Genomic DNA, 22,765 nt, shown 5'->3' with positions numbered 1-22,765 from the left:
TAACCAGTTAAACTGATGTTTCTCCATTTCTTACATCTGTTGAGACATCTGTTTTTCCAAGAGCAGTGTCTGGGTTGATCACGCCTGCTTCTCCTTTCCTCTGTCCTGCTGTTGAAGTATAGGATAGTACAGACTTCATGACCTTTCAGTTTCTGATGTCTCATAGGGACTGTTCTAAGTTTTGGTGGGTAAGTAATAAATCCTTCACTCTCTACAACCACCAAAAAGCAGAGTTTGGAGCTTTGATCCTCCCTGTGAAGGGAGCTAGTAAGAGAAGAGGGCTGGGTTCTGCATGCTGTCCTATGCTACCATAATGCTGACGTAGCAGTGGATTTGCTCCTTATCTATTGATGTCAGGCATTTTTGTTACACCAGTCTCCCAGGCCAATCAAAATGCCATCCTAGGTCTTTACTTTTCCTTCTGGTATATGAAGGCCTGATAAGCTTCAGACATGACATGCATTACTAAATCATTTGTTCCTTTTCTAATTCTAAGACCACTGCTGATAATAGTTGCAGAACCCATAGGTCATCCTGGAAGAAAAGCTCGTGTAGCTTTTTGACGGCCTCTTTGGGTGAAACTTCCACCTCCTGGATTTCCTCTTCTCGCAGGGCTAAAGAGCCGGTGTCCCTGGGTTTGAATTCCATGCTGGCAGCTCCTGCAAACTGAGACATCAGGGCCCCACAGCTCGTTCTCTGCAGTCTCTATCAATGTTGTCTTCCTTGTGTCTCTTCTCCTTTCAGATACTTCCTTTGTGAGTTCAAGAAGCAGAGTGTTAAAAGCAGTGTGACATCCTGGGCTAGTCCACTGACAAAATGCCTTCCTCTTTCATTCAGTTCCTTTTTCTAATGCTCTATTTAGCTTTTGAGCCTTGCTTTTCAAAGAATTATTATAACCCAGGCCATTACCATCTGAATGGTGATAATTACTTCAAAGCCTTTAATTCTGCGTGAGCAATTTAAGATTGTGTTTTCCAGCATGCATCACTTCACTTATCTATAGAAGTAATAAAATGGTGGATGCCAGTGATTCTGTCCATGAGGTCCTTGTGCATCCATTGGATTCATAACTTAAGCATTAGGTGATACCATTTGGTCCAATATGTGCTTGGATGCCTGGGCAGCTTTTTTAGTACCGACACATTGATGTGTCTTTAAAGTTGGAAGTCTAAACATTGAGTACATGGCATTTGATCTTGCAGTGAAGTAGCCATGCCTAATCTAGTAGGAGAATCACTGCTCCTTTTTAAAGTGTTACTGGGAAATTATCGGATAATCTGAAGCATTTAGACTACGCATGTCTTCCCTTCCCATTGAACACCCAAAACCAAATTCCAGGAAAGGTATGTTGTACCTTTATGATGTGAAATAATCTTATTTAGAACTATTGAAAGCTTTCAAAGCTGAAATAGTATTGCCATTCTCCCAGGATGGTCACTTCCCACGGTCCATTTTTGCACAGTAGTCGTTCATTCTTACATACTGATCACTGAGTAAATAGTAATAATTTCAACAAGTAGCTCTTGACAAAAGAAAAGGCTAAAAGACAAACTTTCAAACAGCTCCTGCTCAAGGAGATCTGCAATGGAAATGGCTGAATATTGGGAGGGTGTTTTGTAAACCACTGCTCTGTACTTATTCTATAACATTAGTCAGTGTTCAACAGGACAGGATTGGCTTTTGAACTCGGCTGTTTGCCCTTATGAGTCATCTTAAGTTCTAACTCATTCTGGTTTTGGAGCCACTCTGTTTCTTGTTTCCATTACCTCACGATCCATGGTACTTCCTTTATAACTGCAGGGACCTTAAACCTTTTCAAGTTCTCTTGTAAATCTGTAAGCAAGGACCAGAGTATGTGTACCTCCAGGAAGAGGAATAGAGGGTCCATGTTATTAACATGTTCAGTGCATCCTGTAGCTGTTGTAATCCAGATTTAGTGAAAAATATTTCTTTTTGTATGGGGAAATACAAGAACCTGTAAAGTGCTATATTAGGTACATTAGCATTTGTATGTGTGTTCTTGATAGCTAAGGTGCATTGTGTAGAAATACAGAAAAATGTGTTATTTATGTGTCACTGTTTGCATATTAGTATGGCAGAAGGTAAGTAATACACTAATTTTAAAAAGCATGACTCTTAAGTGGCCTGAAGGTTTCTATAAGCAAATGAAAGATCAGAAAGATGCTTGGTTATGGATAACTTGCATTGATTTTGCTGTAATTTGATTTCTTCTTGAAATGTTTGCAAATATTTAACCAAATGGCTTTGTTTAATAGTCCCAATTTTTTTTTTTTTTTTTAGCACATTAGGTAGAATCATCAAAGTAACCCAAGAGGTGATTGACTACAGAGCCTGGATTAAAAAGAAGTGGGGGAACAAAATCAGTTTATCACCTGAACTTGGTATGTATGATGGAAATCTTTGAAATCAGTTCCAAATTTTTTTTTATTTGGATTTGGTGCAATTGAACAAATCTGTGCTTTGAAATTCATCACTGGTTCAAGCATGTATTCAAGTTTAAGTATGCAAACCTTAAAGCAATTCGTTGCTTTCTATCTTAGGACTAGCTTTCTACGTTAAGCCTGTGCTTTCGCTTCGTTTGCTAGTTAAACTGAAGTTGTTTTCAACCTGCAAGATTCATATGGTTTTGTTCTTCGCTCTTAAAAGGCTCCTCATGTGCTTTGTTAACAGATAACAGGTTGAAAATAAGAGACCAGATTGCAGCGTGCAATGGAGAGCAGCAACAGAGCAGAGACGTGGACCCCGCTTACACCCAGCGCTTGGCCTTGTCCTTGGCCAGCACGCAGCAGTTGTCCTCTGGGTCGTCTGCCTCTTCTGTGTCGTCGCTTTCCGGCAGTGACATCGTAAGCTTTTCCTTTCAAGGGGTTAAAAACGCTCCTGGGAAGCAGATTTTACCATGCCCAGCCAAGCCTCAGAGTAAAAAATAGCAGCACTAAATGTAATGACTGTCATTAAGCTTCCACAGCAAATGAATAGCTTCTGCTCAGAAAATTATTTAAATTTTAAAAACACTTTTTCATAGGGTGAAGATTAATTCCATCCTAAGCCTTTGGTACGCTTAGGGGTGATGGTTAGACATCCTAAATTACAAATCTCCAACTCAAAAGTAACTAATAAACCTAATTAGAAGAGTAGGAATACCTGTTTATAAATACTTCCTCTATTGGGCAAAATCTCCTTTTATCACACTTTGCTCCTCTTTTCCCACATTAAAATTTGACCATAAGCATCATAACTTGTTGTGAAGGTGAATAAAGCTCCTTGTTTTCAGGTGAGCAGTCAGTTCATGTTTGAATGCCTGGAGATCCTCATAGGGAAAATCTTGCTTTTGGCTTACACTTTGAAAGTGTAGCCTGTGACGACCTGGAAGAGAAGGCCCAAATGCCTAGATGTGTTTGTAGACACTTCAGATTCTTGTAGACATGTTCATTTAAGTCAGCACAGAGTTGGGTAGTGCAGATTATAAAGCACAGATTTACATTACTTGGCATGACATGCTCATTTTAATCTATTGAGGCCACCTGTGCTCTAGATGCAGATAGTGAGTGGAAGAAGAAATAGTATCCAGTTGAGGTACACTCCGTTGTCCCGAGAGATGTCTATGTAGCTGTTTCTTGACTGTTTTCAAAAGTTGATCTGAAAAGGAAGTAAAAATCGGCATTATATTTAGTAAAAATGAAATAATTGTAGGCAAATGTTGGAGGGACAAATGGTTTCAATATATACCTTTTGCTCTACTTTCTGTAACTCCTTAACACTGCTGGATATTCTATGTTGAATTTTCCTCTTACTCCATCTCCAGTGAATATGATACATGCTTTAGTGTTGCAGCCATCTGGCTGGTGGAAAAAAGCACAGTTTGATGCTTGCTGGTGATACTAGGCATGTTCCTGTTTTGAATGTGTCAGCAAGGTAGGTATTGCCATGAGATTGACTTTTATGAGAAAAGGCAAACGTCAGCTTAATATTATGTACTCCAAAAAAAAACGAGTAATGGGACCCATCCTTAGTTCCCTATTTACTTAGCACAGAAAGATGAAGTTTTGTGATGTGATCTTTGTCTGACAGCTGATCTCTACCTCATGTCAAAAAATAGGAAATGAAAAGTGGAAGGGAATTTCTCAGCAAGAAAGACAGCAATCGGTTTCTCTGCATCCACAAAATAAATGCAAGTGCTACCTTTTACTGCAAAATTAAGTCTTATGCCCCTGTATTTGTGGCAGGCCCTAGTCGAAGCCCTCACTCACACTATGTCCTTAGCAGCAAGGCAGGATGTTACCTCCCTTGGCAGTGAAACGGCCGGCTTCTGACAGCTTGCTGAGCAGTCCATCTCAGTGCCCTCTGTCTGTGTGAGGCTGAACGAGCTCTGACTGAACAGTCCTGAGCTGAGGGAGGCAGAGCAACATGTTCCACTGGAGAAGGGTGGCAGCCGTGGCGTGATTTGGGATAACAAAGGGGCCCCAATACCGGCAAGGGAACGTACCCTGTCTGCGATAGTTGGTGTTTGTGCCAAAGCTTCTGGTGAGAAATGTCGGATTAGGATTTGTCTTGCAGGCAGGTTTGTAGTGAGCTTCTGTAGCAGCTGAGAACTAGGCAATACAGCGCAGCTCATCAGCGCAGAGGTGTAGGTAGGGTTAGCTCTGAGCGGGATTGCTCTTCATCAGTGAAAGAAGATTCTAGGTTGATGATTTGAGCCTTTACCAGTACAAATACTGTGTGGTGCTTTTTCTCATAGCCAAAAAACCCCAAAATCATAGAATCCTTAAGGTTGGAATGGACCTTCGAAGATCATCTCATCCAACCCCTCTGCACACGCAGGGTCACCTAGAGCACATGGCACAGGGCTGCATCCAAGTGGGTCTTAAAGATCTCCAGAGGAGGAGACTCCGCGGCGCTCGCGTGTTCTGGCTCCTGCTCTGGCTGGAGCTGCCCGTGCTCCGGCATCGCTGTAGGCCGGCAGAAAATGGGAACGCCTGGAAAACCTGGGTGTCCTGCGTGCAATGCTAGTGGTTAGGTATCCCAGCACTATCAAAACTGGGCATCTTAATCGCAGGTATAGTGTAGTCTGTAGTAAAACCTGTAGCTCATCCTGATTAGAGCTATTGCTTGTAATACAGCTTCCTTTTTTTAAAAAAAAGTTTGCTCTTTTTCTCTTTTTTTATGTTTTGGTAAGGGTTTGCTTCCTTACAGTTTCTGCCCTATTCCATAAATACAGTTCAGCAGCTGAATAGGTACATTCTCAATGTCTTGGATGTGTAGGCAGTTCTGACATAGCATTGGTTATAGATCTGTTCAGCAAGAGGAGAATTGATGTTAGAATAGACCAGAAAAGGAGCAGTTTTTTCTGGAGGTTGGATAGGCATAAAGCAGTGCTAATAATTAGAAATAATCAGTCTCTATAATGGCTTTCAGGTAACTACTCTGATCTTTTTCTCTTTGGGCCTGCTGTTACTTTCCTTCCTTCTGGCCCCTACTCACAAAAAGCTGTTTAAGATGCAGTTTTGTGTACCGTGGAGGAACAAGAGAACTGCTTCCTTCAAGGAGAGCATTCCCTCTCTCCTCACTTGCTCTAAATGTGGATGCTTTTCATCAGGCCATTGCCTTGGATTTGGGTGGACAGTTACTTCCATCTCTGTAGGTCCAGAGGTGGTTCACAGGAGGACATGTTTCTGGGCCACCATCTACACAGCTCAAAACACAGAATGACATCTAATGAAATTAAATCATAATGTGTACAAAAGTTGTTTTTATGGATTTTCCAATACAGTAAAGCAAGTTACAAACTATCTTATCATGGTACTGTCTAGCTGAAGAAACATGATAGGTTTGCTGTCATAGGTTTTTCTATGATAGGTGTCCCATCAAAGTGAAAAATCTGTCATAAAACAGTGTTTGCTTTTTTTTGTAAGGTCCAGTGAATTTCATAGCAAAGACTGCTCAGAAAAGAATCTGTTTTCTGACATCTATCATATTAGTGTGATAACAGATGCTCAGTTTATGGATTTGTCCTACTAATATGTGCACATCACTACAGAGCTCTCACTGTCTCAAGTGACAGATTTAATCTGCTTCATTGCAAAATAGTGAGGACTGCAGTTCCTGTCTTGCTGCCTCTGCTCCATGGAAAACTGTTTGCATGACTAACTAGCGTTGTGTGTGATGGACTCATCAGGAGCAAGCTGAGGAACACACAGGGAAAGGAGTTCGGGCTACAAGGAATCTGGTTACAAGAACATATTTTTTCCTCCAGTCTGTAACTGCCAGACCAGTCTGTACAGTATGACTTTTGTCAGTGCAGTCTCCTGCTCTGTAGGTGTTTAAAATGCCCTGTGTGCCCTATCAGAAAGGCAGCTTGTGTCCTCCCTTCCTGCATGTCCATAGGTGAGTAACCAGCAGCCTGGTAACCTGCTGCTCCACTCTTTGGGGAAAAAAATACTATACATTCTCACATTTGGATCATTAGTAATCCAGATCACAAATATTAAGTCCTAGAGTGGATAGTGCTGCTGGCTGCATGTAATTCTTCCTTTGTGGAAGGTGTTCGATAAAGATCTTTTCCATTAAGGAGAATGCAAAGTATGTGAGGTGTTTTTTTTGTTGTTGTACAGGAGCAGAAGTCAAACTGTTCACTCTGAGAATATCCCTTTGGCATTAAAACTTCATTTTAACCTTTTTATTGAATTTGGTGATTGCTTTGGGAATCTGAAACCAGTTGAAGGAAATAGTGTTCACCCTGAGCTCTTGCTTGTTGCTAGTTGTAGGAGTCAGGCCAAGAACCTAGGCAAAGACCAAACCCTTCCTAGGATTGCTTTTTCCCCTGTGTTTTCCTGTGTTTTTCATCCAGGACTTGCACTGTTCAACTGACGACCTGGATTTCTGTCTGCTTAAGCAGTGTGAAGGGCTGCTTCATTAGTCCTTGCTCAGTTTCATTAGTCCTAGCTCTGTGTGATTATCTCGGGAAATCCTAGAGCAGTGCCAGGGAAGCAAGTGCCTCATGTACAATCTCTGGCAAGTAAAAAACAATCGTGGATGTGTGTGGGTGGCTTTTCTAGTCTTGTTTCGGTCTCATGTAATTCCTGCTGCTAAATATGCCCTGCAGTTTGGCTACTGTTGTGCCAAATAATGCTTAGCATTTTATGTGACAGTGGTAGCTACGTAGCAGTTACTAGTGCAATTCCTCATAGAATTTTAAAGCTCTTTTGAGATCTGTTCAAACAGAGATCCAGTACAAGCCTCACGTCTTGGATTTAAGGAATTCCATACAACTTCTTACCTTGGTGTTTCTGGTGGCAATTTTCTTTGCTGACCTTCTATTGCAAAATTCCTTCATGAAGGAGAACCAGAACCATATAGTCATGTCAAATTATTGCTTGTGTAGATTTAGTTTGGGCAAGAAACATATCACCGAACTCTAACTTGATTAATATTTACAGTGTGTTCTTTCAGACCATTCTCAATTTTTAGCTTATATAACTGCTTAGACTTTATAAGAGGCTTTATCATATTTTACTACGTGATTTGTCTGCATAATTTCACTACTTGATTGGCTGGAGGTTATTCCTGCTAGTACCTTAAGTGTTTCCTGGAACAGATTTTCCCCTAAACATACTTTCCTCACATGTTAAATACTCAGTATTTGGATTGAGTGTTAATATTGTATATAAATGACTGGTTAAAACTGAGTACTCGTTATTCCTATTATTCTGCTGATAACATGGGATCTGCCTTGACTTTCAGAGCATTGCTCTGGGGTAGTTGTGGTCAAACAGTCAAGCTCAGCATAGCCTTTACTGTAGTTGTTATAAGCTGCTCTTTCTTCCCATTAGCCAAAGATTGTGAATTTTGGTGTGTTATTAAAGCTGTTGTACCTGCCACGTGCCCAGTGGGGAGTGTCTGACAGACCCTGTTCTGATAAATGAGGCTTTTCAAGGGATTAGATTTGCAAATGTAAGGCACGTGCCTATCTGCGGGAGAGGACAGACACCCACAACAATTCAGAACAACTGCTGTAACAGCTGCCCTTGTAATCTTGTTAAATCTTTTTAATGACTACAATTAATATTTACAATTCGAGATTAAAATATGTTGGGGCTTAGCAGGGAAGGGGATGGCACAGCAGAAGGCTCATAGACAGCCTGATAGCAAGAGCCTACTTGCTCTACTGTTCTTTCCCTTGGAATATTCATGTGTCCTAACCAAAGGAACCATTCAGAGTGTGCATGGATAGCTCATGAGCTGCCTTCATCCAGAACAGGAGTGCAGCTGCTGTATCGTGCTTTCCTTTTCCATCACTGAGCAAATCAAGGGAGGCAAGTGCTGTGAAAAGTCATCTCTTGATCTTTAATGAAAGATGCAAGTGTTGACTCGCAGCCAGAGAGCCGTGGGCGCCCTGAACACAAATCATCTGAAGCTACCAGGGAGGAAAACACACTTGATTTTTATTTTGGAACATTTAAGAATTTAACCCCTAAATCCTTTAAAACTTGCTACTTTCTCTTTTTTTTATGAAGATTGCTTACATCTGGATCAGAGAACAGATTTTTTTTTCCCCCAGTCCTACTCTTGACTATTTTCCTTTATCACCACATAGTCCCACATCTCCTTTTTGTTTTTAATCCCATTTGTCATTGTGAGTGGTCTTGTCTCACGATACACTACCCGTTTTCAAAATCAGCTGTATGAGCAGTTTCTTCCTCTATCCGCTTGAGATAAGAGCTTATATCCATAAAGCTGTAGGAGACACTTTAGAGCTGCAAATTAGAAAGGCTTTTTATTCTGTAACCAGTGGTCCTAAACAGAAAAGGGTAAGGAGGAAAGGTGTGAATCGCCAAATAAAGCTGGATTTGATGGCTGTGCTCTCGGTGAGGTAAGAGAGGCAGGTGCTCCTCCTCTGCCAAACTGAGGTCACGATTTTCTCATGTAATTTGCTAGTTCTACTCATGTCATATCTTAAGACTAACATATTCACCCTCTGAAACAGTGTCTAAGCCACTTTAGGATGGAGGAAAACCAAAAGTGACTGCTTTTGACATGATGTGTTCAACCTGCATAAATAGTCCTGTCATTTAGTGCCGAATTTGAAAAACCTTTTGATCGTGCAACTTGAAAGTTCATCTAAAATACACTAAATACTCATTTAGAAACAATAACTAAAAGCCCATGGCTAGACCTGGTGGAAGATAATGTGATGCTTGTCCTAAATTATCATAGATACTAATTAGATTAGCTTTTTAGTTCTTTCTGTAAAACAAGCATTAATACTTCTGGAGGATGTCTGCCTGCTTGTTTTTTCTATATCTGTCATTTCATTTCACTTTTTTTCTTTTCTTCCCTCTACCTGTAAGCACCATGACCAATGTATTTTTCTTTTTAAAAGCAATGTACTTTCAGCCACAGATACCCACTCAACTGCATATTACTGAAGACTTGACTATTGTTAATAAGCTGGCAAATGGATACAATGGATACAAATAAGCTGGCGAATGATACAACCGTATTGAGGCCTGTCAAATTCCGTGTCCTATGACCCGACACGCATGTTTTGTTCATCTCCTTTTTAATCTGCTCCACTAATTGAACTTATGGCTCCACTTACATCAGTTTGTATCATTTTTCTCCTTTGTAAATCAAATGGGATGAGAGTATGGAACCCCCCAAATCACATTGGAAAAATGTGAATTTATCAAGCAGAGTTAAGCTCCCTGAACCAAAACATTTATGCCCTGAGACTCCTTTACTGCATGGCCCTGAACTCCTAGGACGTGTCCAAAGTTTTCTTGTTCCCCTTCAAGAGGTGTGATTTTACATTTCTGCTAAGCCAATCTTAGTAGACTTTCTTGCTAGGGATACTCTGCCCCTGCATTTCTGTGCTTATGTTCACCTAATGCTGTGTATAGGAAGCTGATTCTGAGGTTAACTGACAAAATTAGTTCGATGGATTTGCTCATTACAATGTCAAATCGCTACCACCGGTGTGACAGAGGAGGCAAGAGTAGGAGAAAAGGCAAGAGTGACAAGACTGACAGTAGCTAGTTATTAGACCAGTCTAGTGGTTAAAATATGGTCAAATATACAAGAGCATGTAAAAAATTCTATATGCTGGAGAATCTTAACTGTGCGCACTGTTTTATCTCACTATTTTCAGTTCTTTGCCTTCAAACATCAGAATGTAGCTTTTATTGAAGCAGCTATTCTCTGACAACTTCCAGTTTCCTGTGTGTTCTTGGAAAGAAGAAATCTAGTTGTGTAATTAGTGGGAGGAGGTTGGAGAATGGGGAAAATAAAATATGAAGCTTTCTTCCGAGATGCCTACAGATGCTTTTAGAGGAAGAAAAGTGCCATGTGAGCAGGAAATTTGGGCTTTATTGCTGCGTTTGACTTTTAAATACTGACTTAAAGTTACAGATTCTCTGCTCCTTCCAAGCTTGTGTAGTGTTTAAAGATTGCACTTGGCACTTAATTCTATCCAGAAGACTAAGCAAGACTTAAAGAAAACGGATATAGCCCTTCTAATAAGTCCTTGTTTAGGCTAGACTTAGTTTTCTGATCACTGAGATCAGTCTTTGAGAAAGAAAGGTACTGTTTGAGGCACTGTTCTACCTAGGAAATGAGTGTTGGTGCTAAGGAGAAGTCAGCCAGTCATCTTCCTTATAGTAGAGTCTTAAATGGAAAGTGTTTCAGCTGGACAGCCATATGAACCTTCAGAAGGTCTAATACTGCCTTTCTCCCTTAAAAGAAAGGGAAGGCTTTGAGTGAGGGGAAAAGCTAAAGCTGTTGCTTGGTCAGGTTTGTGAAGGTTGTGTCCTAGAAGGTAACGTCCTGGTTTGCATAGACCTTAAGGCCTCCTTTTCCTTCCCATCTATCTGCTCATGGTCACTATGAGCAGCTCTTCAGACAGATGCCTGCCTCGCTTTATTTCACCCTCTGCTTTGTAACTTAAATTTACATGACCAGTACTCCCTACAGAAGGCTGATCTTAGCACCAAGCTCTTGTCTGTGTCTGACTTCTAGCATCTCGTGGTAGTTTCATCCTCCTTAGACGAGACCTTAGTCTTTCAGCTGTTAGTATTGTAGGATGGGGCAAGGGAGGAAACTGTTATTTTGCTCAAGAAGGGTGCCCTGCATTCACCTCCATTACAAGTGCAGTTATCTGAACACTGCTAGAGTAGGTAGTTGCTCATGGAACATATTTATAGCAAGTGCTTCACCTGGTAAGTAACAAAAGGGTCTGCATAGTTTGTCTGCCGTTACTAGTACGGTCTGTCCTAAGTGAATTCTTGCTGCAAATGCCTGAAGCTGCTTCACCAAACGTTTACTGTAACTTTTCCCACCGGTTGAGAGGGGTAGAAGCTGCTTCTTCGGCCTCTCGTTTTATAACTTACTCTTTAGTTTCTTTAGAGCACAAGTGTTATACGGACCAGTAAAGAAACGATTGTTTTAGATCTGATGGTTTTATTCTGAGGGCAGTTTCTTCTTTGGTTGGTATAGAAGTTTTGCTTCCTAGTGATTAATTGCTTAGTCGCTCCCTCTTAAAAAGTCTTCTCCTTGTCCAAGAGAAGTGCTTTAAAATATTTTGTTTCCCTTCGCTAAAGTTGGCTTAATTTGTGTGAGGAGTTTTTGCTTTCAGACAGTCTTTAAAGAGTGGGCAGTAGACTTAACTGCAAAGATCATTGATTTAAGCCACAATATCTTTTCATTTGGTAACTCCTGAACTGCCAGTAGCTGATGGGCTGGTCTGTCTTAAGTCCGTTGGCCAAGACCCGTTTCTTGTTGCTTTTTGAGACAGGTAGGAATGAGGAACAGAGCTTGGGATAGGTTTTGGGTATCAAAAAAAAACCCAAACAAAAAAACTCTCTTAATTTTAAGTTTAGGTTATTTTAGAATTAAGGAGGAAGAGGGCAGGGGGAGCCTGCCTCTCTGCCTCTGTATAAGGCAGAGAAACCAGTTGGTCTGTTGCCATTGTATTATGGTTAAAACAAGTTTAGTTTGTCAAGATCTGTATTCAAGGTTGCTTCAAAAAGCTCTAACTTGCATTGCAACTATTTTGATTCCAAGGATTGTACATTTAAGATTGGAAGCAGTCAGTTGGGCATTTCTAGCCTTCAGTAATTGCTGCCTCTTTGCCTGCTTGCTTGTGTGGTGTTGAAGCGCTCCGTGCAGCGCAGTGTTAACGTCGCCAGTGCGACTTGCTGCCTCTGACGCCGCTCCAGCTGCTGGTGCCTCCAAGTTGGCAGGAGGAAATTCATCCAATTCCGTTACTGCACTTTCTGTAATCCTACACTGTTTTTTTGCTCCCTCTAATGAACTGTGGCTCAGGGTTCCAATGCAAAGTGGTAAGAACAGAAGCCCTCACTGACGGGGAGGTGGGTCCCTGGTGCGTACAGACCAGCCATGGCTGGCAGGCCATCCCATCTCCCCCTTGCTTGGTAGCTGGAGCCCTAACGTCCCTTTTGCTCAGGAGAATGGGAGAAGACTTGAACAATTACAGAGGACTGATACTGTTACACCTAACATTATAGTCCCTATATAGCTAACAGTGTCATCATTGCTCCCATTTCTACCGCCCTTTGTTCCAACCTTTTAGTTCTAACTTGGTAGAGAAATAGCTTTATGTATTTGGCTTTAGTTTGAGATGACTGCAAACTGATCTGTGATTGTCCTAGACCTGTTTAAATTGTCTCCTTGATGCTGCTTCAATTAGATTTTTTTGCTACATGTGTGAAACAAACTTAGTGCTGGCTTGTATTTTATTTTTTTTTTACCATTTTGGGAAAAAAAAGTCCTATTCACATGAGTTGGTATTTAGGTGCATTTTCAAATGCATAGTCTGTATATGCTGTGCTTTCTGTAAAGTTGCTTTTCTTTTCCCCTTTTTCTCTGCCAAAAGGATTCTGATACAGCACCTTGCACAACTTCTAATGTTTACCAGTTCAGTCTGCAAGCACCGACTCAGCTTATGGCCAGTTTACCCCCCGCATTGCCTATGCCAAGTGGTAAACCCCAATCTGCGCCTACGAGAGCCTTGATAATGGCCGCCAGTAATCAGGTATGAGCCAGCTCAACGGAGCAACTTTTTGATGAGAAAACGGTCAAATCAGAAGTGTAGATCACTTGTGCTGTGAGTCTAGAAGCCTCTGAAGGGCAACTTTGCTATAGCATGCTCTGAATTTCAAGACGCCGTAAAAGTTGCCACCTGCTATGCCAGAAGTGTGGGTAGAAGAGGGGGTGGGAAATGGTTCAGAGTCTGAGATGCGTTTTGGCATATGGGTGCCCCCACGTGCCGTACGGACTCTTCGAAGGGAATGTGTCAGGCATCTGCCTCCTTTAGTATTTGGCCTTCCTGGTGCACAATCTGGTGGGATACCTACAGATTTGTAGGTTCTTAACTTCCTGTTCTTAAAATACAAACCTCAGCTGGGTACTTTGGGTGCCAAGTAGTGTTTAAATCTGAAGAGATGGAAGGCGTGTCTTGTGCTCTTGCTTTTGAGTTACTGAAACAGATCTGAGCTAAATGAAAACATTTGGTTTAAAAAAAAAAAAAAAAAAAAGGCAAATTGGCCTCCATAGTTTTTGCTTCAGTTGTGAAGGGGCAAACCCTTGAATGAATCCTGGGTCTTCGCTGAAAGCTTCAATCTTGAAAAACTGTTTGGTGATGCTTTTCTGTCTTTGTTACTTGCCTGTGCTTTCCAAGGCTCCATAACTGGTCTCTTACATGGTACAGGACAGCAAATTTGAGGGAGGCAGAGAGGGAGTTTTCTTTGTAGAGAAGGGGGTTTCCTTTGTGCATGGGTGCTCCCTGGACTTGTGTTAAGCAAATACAAGGAAATCCTCTAACTTGCTTACTTTTTATTAATGGGATGACTGATTATTTTGAATTGAATTAACCAAAGGTTTCTGTCCCCTGAAGCAGAAACGTTCTCTGAGAATTGTGACTGACAAGTCAAAAGTGGGAAATGAAACATCCTATTCAGAATATCATAAATATCTGCCTTTTGCACGTGACTTTCTGGAGCAGCCTGGGGCTAGGTTAGGTTGATAGTAGATATGGTAGTAGCTTGCAGTAGTTGTAACTAAGACCAAATTAGTTTCTAATTTTTAAAGGATACAGTAGTAGACTAGTTTAGCTTCTGATGCAGACTTGTATGCTTTTCAGCATAATCATTTTTCCATCATAAACATTCTTCTATGGTGCTGATGAACAGTTCAGAATTACACTTGGAAGAACAGTTTATGAACCAGGGCTGTCCACTGGAATAAGCTGGAAAAAAATAAGTTTTGATATACATGTTCAGGTGAACAGAGTTGGGGAAAGCCCTTGCTCGCTTCCCGGGAATATAAGGACCCAGTTTCCTAGTTGTCTTTTCAGGCTGGAATATGGTCCGTTCAGTTTATTCTGATTTGGACAGTACAAGAGAAAAATGTCTCTCGCAAGTTTGCAAGTTTTTTTCCCCAACCCTCTGTCTTTCGAGTCCAAATATCTAGAAATAATGAGTTCCAGCCCTTGTGCTGTTTTGTAGGAAGTTTGTTCTGTCCAAGGAAAGCTGTAGTAGAGACATTGTAGATGAGAGCTGTAGATGTGAGATCTGTATGCAGGTAAATGATGTTCACTTTGAAAGGATGTTTTCATGCATGTTAAGCTTGAACTCTAGGCCATGTTACCAAATACTTTAGAGAATGCAGGTGTCCTCAACTATTCAGAGATACCAATACAGTAAATGCCATTGGAAAAAAAAAATGATACTTCAGAATTTTTAGTATGGTAATTTCAGTTAAGAGAGGGCTTGAATTTTCCTCCAGAGGTAATATTAACTCGCTGGGTACTGCAGATTTCTTCACTGAATCAAAGTGTGATTTTTCTGTCCTTTATGTAGAGTCCTTATTCTTGAGAATAGAATACTTTTTCCGTAAGCAAAAGGAGGAGGATGGTGCTGTAATGTATTCTGGAAGCAGTTTCAGTTTTAAATGGGAAGCTCCCATCTTGTAAATGACAGAATATCATTCAGTTGATGATTTACTATGTGCAAAAATTGAGAAGTTGGATTTTGTTTTTACTTCCTGACTGTCGCTTCTCTTAGTGTCATTTTCAGAAAAAAAATAGATGTAACATTTTCTGTTAAAGAATAGAGAAAAGGAAAAGGATTAGAAATGCATCTGAATTTCAGATGCAGTTCAGCTGAAAACAGTACTTGGGTAGTATTTGTCATCTTAAAAAAAAAAAAAAAAATCACGTATTTGCATACAGTTTTTATCTAGTGTTTTCCTTCCTTGCATGGGAACTCGTTCAGCTTGGCTAGATCTGTGATGACCTGATCTAGAGTCCAAATTTCAACAGAAGGTTGGTCTCCAGAGGTCCCTCCCAACCTTGGTGCTTGTATCATGCTGAGAAAGTTTTGGGGTACTTCAGTGCTTGAGTGTTTGAGTTGCAAGAAGAACCATCTGCTTGAAGCAGTCTAAATGGCTGTTTCTGCTGTGAAAAGGAAAGGCAATAGAGTTATGGAAACTTGAAAGTAGTATCTGCTCTTCTGTTTGCATAGCACACGGTCTTTCAAGGTCATTGCAATCAAAGGTTGGCACGCTCAAACTTGGGTTATTTTGAGTATCTGCATGTGTTTCCTCTAGCTGCCTTTGCAGATACTATGCTGATAGAAGCTCATTGCTTGAGTGATGTTCTGGGACTGTACCTGAAATGGTAGTTATTTTTGTCTAAATACATAAAATCGTCAACATTATGCTAGAAATTCTACTATCTCTTGCTTTCCTAATTACAAGTGTGCAGATAAAACCACTTAATGACCCACTTTCAATAGTAGCAGAGTTGCAGTGAATATTGTATAGGCTCCAGTTAACTGGCTTGTAAAATATTGAGGATACCTTGAACCATCTTCTAATATTTGATACCATATCCATACATTCCTTTTTAAAAAGTTGCTGAGGTCATGGCCTGCTCTTTTTCCATATTTCATGAACAAGAAGCAAAGTTTTTACCTGTGCTCAAGATGCTTTTTTTAAAACATGCTTTGGGAATGGGAAATTCCATCAAAAACACCAAAACAGATGTGTTTTTATCTTTCAGTAGAAAACTAAAAACTTATAGTTTAGTAGAAACTTTAGTAGAAAACTTCAAACTTGTCCTAAAATGGAGAAGTTTGAAATGTGGTGAAAAACTGAGAAGGGGGGGGGGGGGGGAAGTTAAGTGAAATATTTTCTGAGGATGTGCACTGAGGTTTTCCGGGAGATACTGGAGAAGTTAATGGTGTAGTAGTCTTCATAATACTCCACTAGTATTTTATTCGGGATCATTTTGAAGTATACAAGCTTGAGTGATTACAATTCCTCTGAACTGTAGACTGGGATTAATCATGGCCACTCATCCTGTAGTGTTAACAATATAATAGTAAGTATATATCTTGTCTAAACTGTTATAATCCTTTTATAAACTTTAGCTGCCTGCGTCCTTATTAATTATTTCTGTCTTGTGTGTGTATAATCCCTTTTAAAGTAAAGAATACTAGTAGTTTGTTTTCATAGCTAATGTTTCTCTTATTTTTCCTTATTTTTGAGCTAACGGAGAAATATTAAGCGTTATTGCAACTGCAACTGTTTTTGATACTGGTATTATTTCACAGTGTGTAGGTGCCTTATTTTTGGCAAGATTCTATTCTAAAAATTATTTTTTAATGAGGACAGTCTTTGTAAGAATTTGAAATAGTAAATTTGCTAGTATTTTTGCTAGTATTCTAGAGGAAAAACTTGGATTGCTTCAGCAAGTCACTATCTGGTATTTCAATTTCCATGAGATTCTGGTGTTGCAATTTCCAGAAGATTTCTGCTGTTCAGGAATAAAGGTCAAGAACAAGTGCTTTTGTTTATTTACTTACATTTTTTGTTAAAAGACATGGAAACTTTCTGTTTAATCTGGTATATACTATGGAATTTCTTTTCCTGACTTGTTTTAAATGCAAAATTTTAAATTTCCTTCCAGATCTGGCAGCTTTCCTTTGCCAGAGGATCAAAGTCATCAACTTCTTCCCCAAAAGATTTTGTTTCTGTCATTTAGTTGTTGGACTAGTAGCCATATGCAGAGGCAGGACGTTATTCTATGGAGAGATTCAAAGTAGTCAAGCCCACATTTAATTCATATTTGTCTATCCTATCACAGATGAAGAGCTTTCTCTTCTGGTTATCTCGTTTTTCTGCAGCCATCATCAGGTTACACGCATGCCAGCTCTCAGTGATGGTGATGGGACACCTGAGCATAGGGAGATGCTGATACATGTGGGCTAGGGATGCTGATTCATATAGCTTATGATTTCCTAAACACATTAAGTTTCCTTTACTAAAGATTTTGAAAGAAACAAAAGAAGCTGATCCTCTTCCAAATTGTTTGCTGGTTAAAGGCAAGAAACATCTGAAATAAGTTTCAGTTTATGTAGTATAGGTAGTTTGCCCTCCTGCAGGAAAGCTCTGCAGAAATTTGTACCAGGCATCATGTTGTCTGGCATCTAATAAGTAATGAGTAATTTGGGCAAAATTTGCTGATGTTGCTGAGCTAACAAGCTGAGAAGATTTGAGAAAATCTTTTCAAAGGATGTATCAGGAGAGAAGGAAATGTTTCAAACTTCCTAGAGTGGTGGGGCTGCAATGAGAACTTCTTGTTAGGATAGATCCTGGATTTTTTTGGTAGAAAATATTTTTGTAAGTTTTTGCCTGCTGAAAACTGAGTCAAGTCAGGTGTTGCACATTAGGAGAGGAAAACAGTAAAGATGAAAATATGTAAAAATCCATGTATATTCCAACACAAGCAGTGAATAGTAGTTTCCTCTTTCAGATCAGAAGAAAGCTATAATAGAAACGGGAGAAGATTAGCGAAGGATGCTAGGGAGCTCAGAAATGGAACAGCTTATATACAACAAATGAATGATTCATCAACCTGGAGAAGGGAACAAGGCGGTATGGAAGTCGTTGTAGTCAGCAGTAGTAGGGAGAAGGCAAATAGCAGAGTGACACACAATGAATAACGAAGAACTGGAAAATCCTTCAGAATGACGATGCGTAGTCGAGCTGTGAAATGCTGCAGCGTAGGCCACCTACCCTGTGCTAACAGTGCCATTGCAGGATGCCTCAAATAAAAACACCTGGAGCAAACCAGTGAGTGAGACCTCACTGAAATACTGACCTGAAAGGTTCATTTGTGGCCCTGGAAGTCCTGAGCTTGCTTCCCAAGCAGGTGCTGCCAGCTGGTGACAATGCAGTGGCGTAGATAAAATCACATTCTGATCTGGTTTTATATTGATGGCCTAAAATGCAATACAGAGTGCTTCTTCGGAACAAACTGGGGATCACTTTGCTCTTAGCTTATTAACCCTTCTTTGGAAAACTGATTATATTTTGAACATACCAAGGGTAGCAGAACTTTGTAGGTTACAGGTAGACATACTTCTTGTATCTGTTTTCTTGCATGGGCAGTGGTCCTTGTCTGATTGTGGTGACCGGGTTCAAGGAGTTAAGATAATTCGTGCTGTTTTTTCCTGCCAAATCCTCAAATTGAAGTCTGATTTGAGGACCATTCACCAATATCTAATATATAAAATGCATTTAAAATGCTTTCAGCTTCGTGTGTTGGCTTCCACAAATAACTTGTTTCCTTCAGTAAATAAAGTTTGGACGGTTTTGTTTCTTCCCTAATAGCAAAGGATTCTTCTCTGCATTTCTTTTTCCTGTTTGTCCTTGAATTTTTTATTCTGCTGCTAGCCTAAGGAAAGGGCTTGGCGCATCTTACCTGGGAATGCAGGAGTTGCCTGTTGAAAGCTGACCAGGTCACCATAGGGTGCCCTTCACAGAGAGGGCTTTTAATGCTACCGTGTAGCTAACTTGAGCTATTCCTCAAATATTAGTCTCCTCCAGCTTGTATTTCTTTATAGAAATAGGCTTAGGGAATGGTGCCTTAACTGTTTCTGTACGTGCACGTGCAATTTGATGCTTTCGTGTTCTTGTATTTGTCTCTTCGCTCCAGACTTGTCAGTAAAGTGTAGCTGAATGTAGCTCATGTTCTCTGCTTATGTTAGCTTTGTGCTATATTCCTGCTTAACCACTTCAACAGACAAAATCTTTTATTAGGCCTCCTTGCGAACATTTTATTAGCTCTTTTTTTGAAGACAGCCAGTTGTCAGCCTTAAGTTACCACTTCAGGCACCAGAAAAAGTTTGTTTTGAAGTTACCTGTATTTGGAAGTTCTGCTTTGGAAAGTCATTTTCATTTTCTGAAACTCTTATACTTAATGGCATACAGAAAATTGGCTTCATGTATATTAAATCTGTGATAGGGGCATCTGTAGTACCTTGTGATGTGCTGGTTTGTTTTGGCTGTCACTAAACCTTTTCAGCAGTTTCTGTTCCAAGTTTCCAGACATTTTTCCTATATAAATCCAGTAACATGATGTGATCCTGATCATGTTGTGTGCCTATTCTGCCTTGCTGTGCATGTGAGGAGCGGCCTAGGGGCCTGTTGGTTACCCTGTGACCAAACTAGGAGGACTTTAGGTGTGCTCTCCTGGCTCCTGAGAAACCAGACCCAGCTCTGCTGTGGGCAGCGCGAGTGGCTTTGGTGCCACGTTAGCTCATGTGGTCCTGCCCTACTGAATATTCCGTTTGCACCTGCTTTTGCTGAGAACAGGCACGGCCAAAAAGAGAAAAAATAATCGCGGGAGCCGTGTGTGATCTCATGTGAAAGGTCTGCTTTTATAAGGGTGATGCCAATGAGCCTGGTGAAACTGCTTTGATCTCGGTATTAAGGAGTTTTGCTTTTAAATTGACACCATTTTATCTGCAGACTGGTTACTTCAGGAAATATTATCTAAGTTGTTAGTGCTGTTGAACTTATGCAGACAAGCATGAATCAGAACGTGCTCCAAGCACTGTTCAGTGGGAATGACTTGTGTGTTGAAGAAGCATAACTGATAATAAGTGCTTTGCTTGAGTTGTTTGCATCCCTAAACTGTTTGTTTTCTATTTTTAGCAGCACAATGGAATGAAGTTTTCCATGAAGGGCGCCCACAACCATAACCAAGGCAACGGCTACAGTCCTGTCAGCAGCGGAGGCATGAGGCAACCCGTGGGTAACCGAGGACACCACCAGTACAATCGTAATATATGGAGGAGAAAAAAACACAGAGACAGTTTGCCTATTAGTCTCAGCAGATAATGGCAGATGCCAGGCCGACCTTCCCCACTTTGGACTGAAAAGGAGCGAGTGCCACTCGACTTGGGGCATGGAGACCAGCGTCCAGCACACTCTTTTCTTGGTGTTGCCAAATATCTGCAGCTGCTGACTTCTTTGCATGTTTCGTTGTGTGGTGGTTCAGTCCATCTTCAAGAAGTAGTTGTGCTTATCTGTGAAGCCTTATTAAATGTTTGTTTTTCTGCCTTCCCACAACGGTTCATCCAGTGCCGAAGCAGCTCTGACAGGAGAACTGCAAGGACATCTACAAATGCTGTGGCTTTTTCTGCTGTGGCTACATCTGGTCCTTTGTGGGTTTTTTATTTTTTATTTTTTTATTATTATTTTAGAAGTGGAGGAAACTTCAGTTGATTTTTTTCTTTTTTTCTTTTTTTTTTTTTTTCTTGCAGCAAATCCAGTTGGGAATTCATGAAAATAAATTTGCTGCTCTTCTGTTTTTGTTTCAAAGTTCAGATTTTTTTTTGCTCTGTAAATATTGGAAGTATAATTTGTGCAATAACTTGGATTTTTTTAATTTAATTTCATATTGTCTCATAAGTTATATTTAAGGCTTTTTTTTTAATTTACAGATCCTTTCCCAGGTTGCATTATCTAAGTTGGGTTCATAGTTTTGGCAGGTTGTCTGAGCAGTGTTACAAACGGGACATTTGGTAATATTCAAGGCTTCTTGATTCACAATGAAAGGCAATTTGGCTTACGGTTTTAAGACGGTGTTAAGCTCCAAAGCATTTTGACCCTGTGTTTTTTTAGCTCATTGTCTGGCCTTTATCAGTTGTCTTGCTCTGACCAATGAGTTTTAGTTTAATTCTTGAACTAGATGACAAATCCAGCATTCGTAGTACCAGGAGTAAAACTTCCGAGGGGGAGGAGGGAAAAAAAAAAGGTTGGTTTAAGTTCTGACTTGAAATTTAAAAGCTGTGAACTACGTGCTCTGATGCATTTTAGTAATGTAACCTGTTAATGTTTGGGTTCAAACAACATTATTAAACAGAGGTACCCGGCTTAAGGAATGTGGAGAAAGGAAATATGTTGATTCCATTGAGGAATCTGTATAGCAGTATGCATTAGTTCTGTTAAGAGCAAATATACAAAAAGAACTTCGGCTGCTTTAAGCACTCCAAGAAGTATCTTTTAATGTATTGCAGGAGAGCACAGCCCAGTGTTGTACACAGTATGAGTGGCTGGCACTTAAATTACAGATGCATACAGGTATACTATGCAAGTGTGTATTGCCATTACAAACACTGTCTTTACCTTTTTGAAAAATACATCCTGCCTAACCCTGAGTTTTTAAAGCGCCACAGTTGTCCTGGGAGTAGGTCACATCTCATGCCCTCTGACTTCCCATTTTTTTTTAATGAGTTCTTGAACTGTGCAGAAAAACTCTGGATCAGTTATTTGAAAGTCCATCAGCGAGGAGAGCTGAAGAAGAGTCCTGTTAAGGGGACGCCTATACGGTGTGCAGTTACAGCAGGTTTTAAAAGGGATACCTGGCTCTTAAAATGAGGTGTCTGGCATGAGGAAGCTTTTTAATCCACAGTTTGCCTTTGAAGCAGGAGTTGTTCATGTTATGGCTGAATCTGTCACATCCAAACAGGGAGAGAGGGCAACATTCCAAAGTAGAGTAGTGCATATCTGTTTGCAACAAGTTTGTCTTAATGCTCCAGACTCATCACAATTTTAAAAGATTGTGAGCTGATTCCTGAATAATATTTAAGGGCTGTTACATGAGCCTGTACTGCTTAGTCTTCACACACTAGCAATATTGACCATAAAACTACATTAAGGAGCCTTCAGAGGCTTTAGTTGGTGTCTTCTATTAGCGTCCATTTTAAAGCAAAATTCATTTAAAAAGTGGTATCATGTAACATTTCAGTCATGGTGAACCAAATAAATTGGCCTGGCTATCACTGTGGTTATGTGCTACAGGTTTAAAAAATCATGTTTAACTTTTTTTGTGTGGACAACTATGTGGAAGCTAAAATTGACATATTTTTATGTAAAGTTTTCTATTCTTTGATTTTTAATAAACTTTGGAGACCAGTCACTCTTCTGTACATCTTTATGATAAAATTAATGGAGGAGGTAAACTGTAAGATATGGCCAATTTAAAATGCACTTTGAAGATATGCTTAAATTGTTCTTGCAAAATGTTTTCAGAATGGTGTTGGAAGGGGGATGGATGCTCTCGGCAAAGCCTGCCCTCTCCGTGCTGGTAAGTCTGTCCCCTCTTTGACGTGTTCAGAAAGAGAATGATGAACGTGGCATTTGATTTCGGCATAGGTACAGGTGAACAAAGAAGTTAGAGATGGTTCTCTACAGTATTCTTAAAAGACTAACTCATCTTTCGAGATATCCTTCTATATCATCTCTTAGTCCTTCTGTATCTTCTAGATTCCTTTCAAAGTTTTGGACCAGTTTTTAGCCTTTGGGGATGCATTTTCCTTTCTGTTAAGCCTCTAAGAAGATTTTAAAATTTAAGTAACTATTTGAAATTTAAAACTTCAGA

The 22,765-nt window shown here is 40.2% G+C and overlaps 1 protein-coding gene across 2 annotated transcripts in view; it reads left to right on the top strand.

Annotated features, from left to right (window-relative positions):
• TENT4A (terminal nucleotidyltransferase 4A) overlaps positions 1–20,561 on the top strand; it is a 49,887-nt gene extending 29,326 nt beyond the window's left edge. The window contains exons 9-12 of one of the 2 annotated variants that reach the window (XM_026048542.1): positions 2,302–2,402; positions 2,692–2,864; positions 12,908–13,066; positions 20,038–20,561. In XM_026048542.1, the coding sequence (XP_025904327.1) occupies positions 2,302–2,402; positions 2,692–2,864; positions 12,908–13,066; positions 20,038–20,220 (616 nt within the window). In that variant the 3' untranslated portion in view covers positions 20,221–20,561. Of the gene's footprint in view, positions 1–2,301; positions 2,403–2,691; positions 2,865–12,907; positions 13,067–20,034 lie in introns of both variants that reach the window. The other variant, XM_026048543.1, reaches the window with a different exon arrangement.
• Positions 20,562–22,765: the final 2,204 nt, after the last annotated feature.

The sequence above is a fragment of the Nothoprocta perdicaria genome, unplaced genomic scaffold (assembly GCF_003342845.1).
Source record: "Nothoprocta perdicaria isolate Ctin4 unplaced genomic scaffold, notPer1 scaffold_55, whole genome shotgun sequence".
In the NCBI taxonomy this organism is placed as follows: Eukaryota; Metazoa; Chordata; class Aves; order Tinamiformes; family Tinamidae; genus Nothoprocta; species Nothoprocta perdicaria.
Note: the sequence above shows the minus strand (reverse complement) of the source record. Positions and strands in the feature narration are given on the sequence as shown.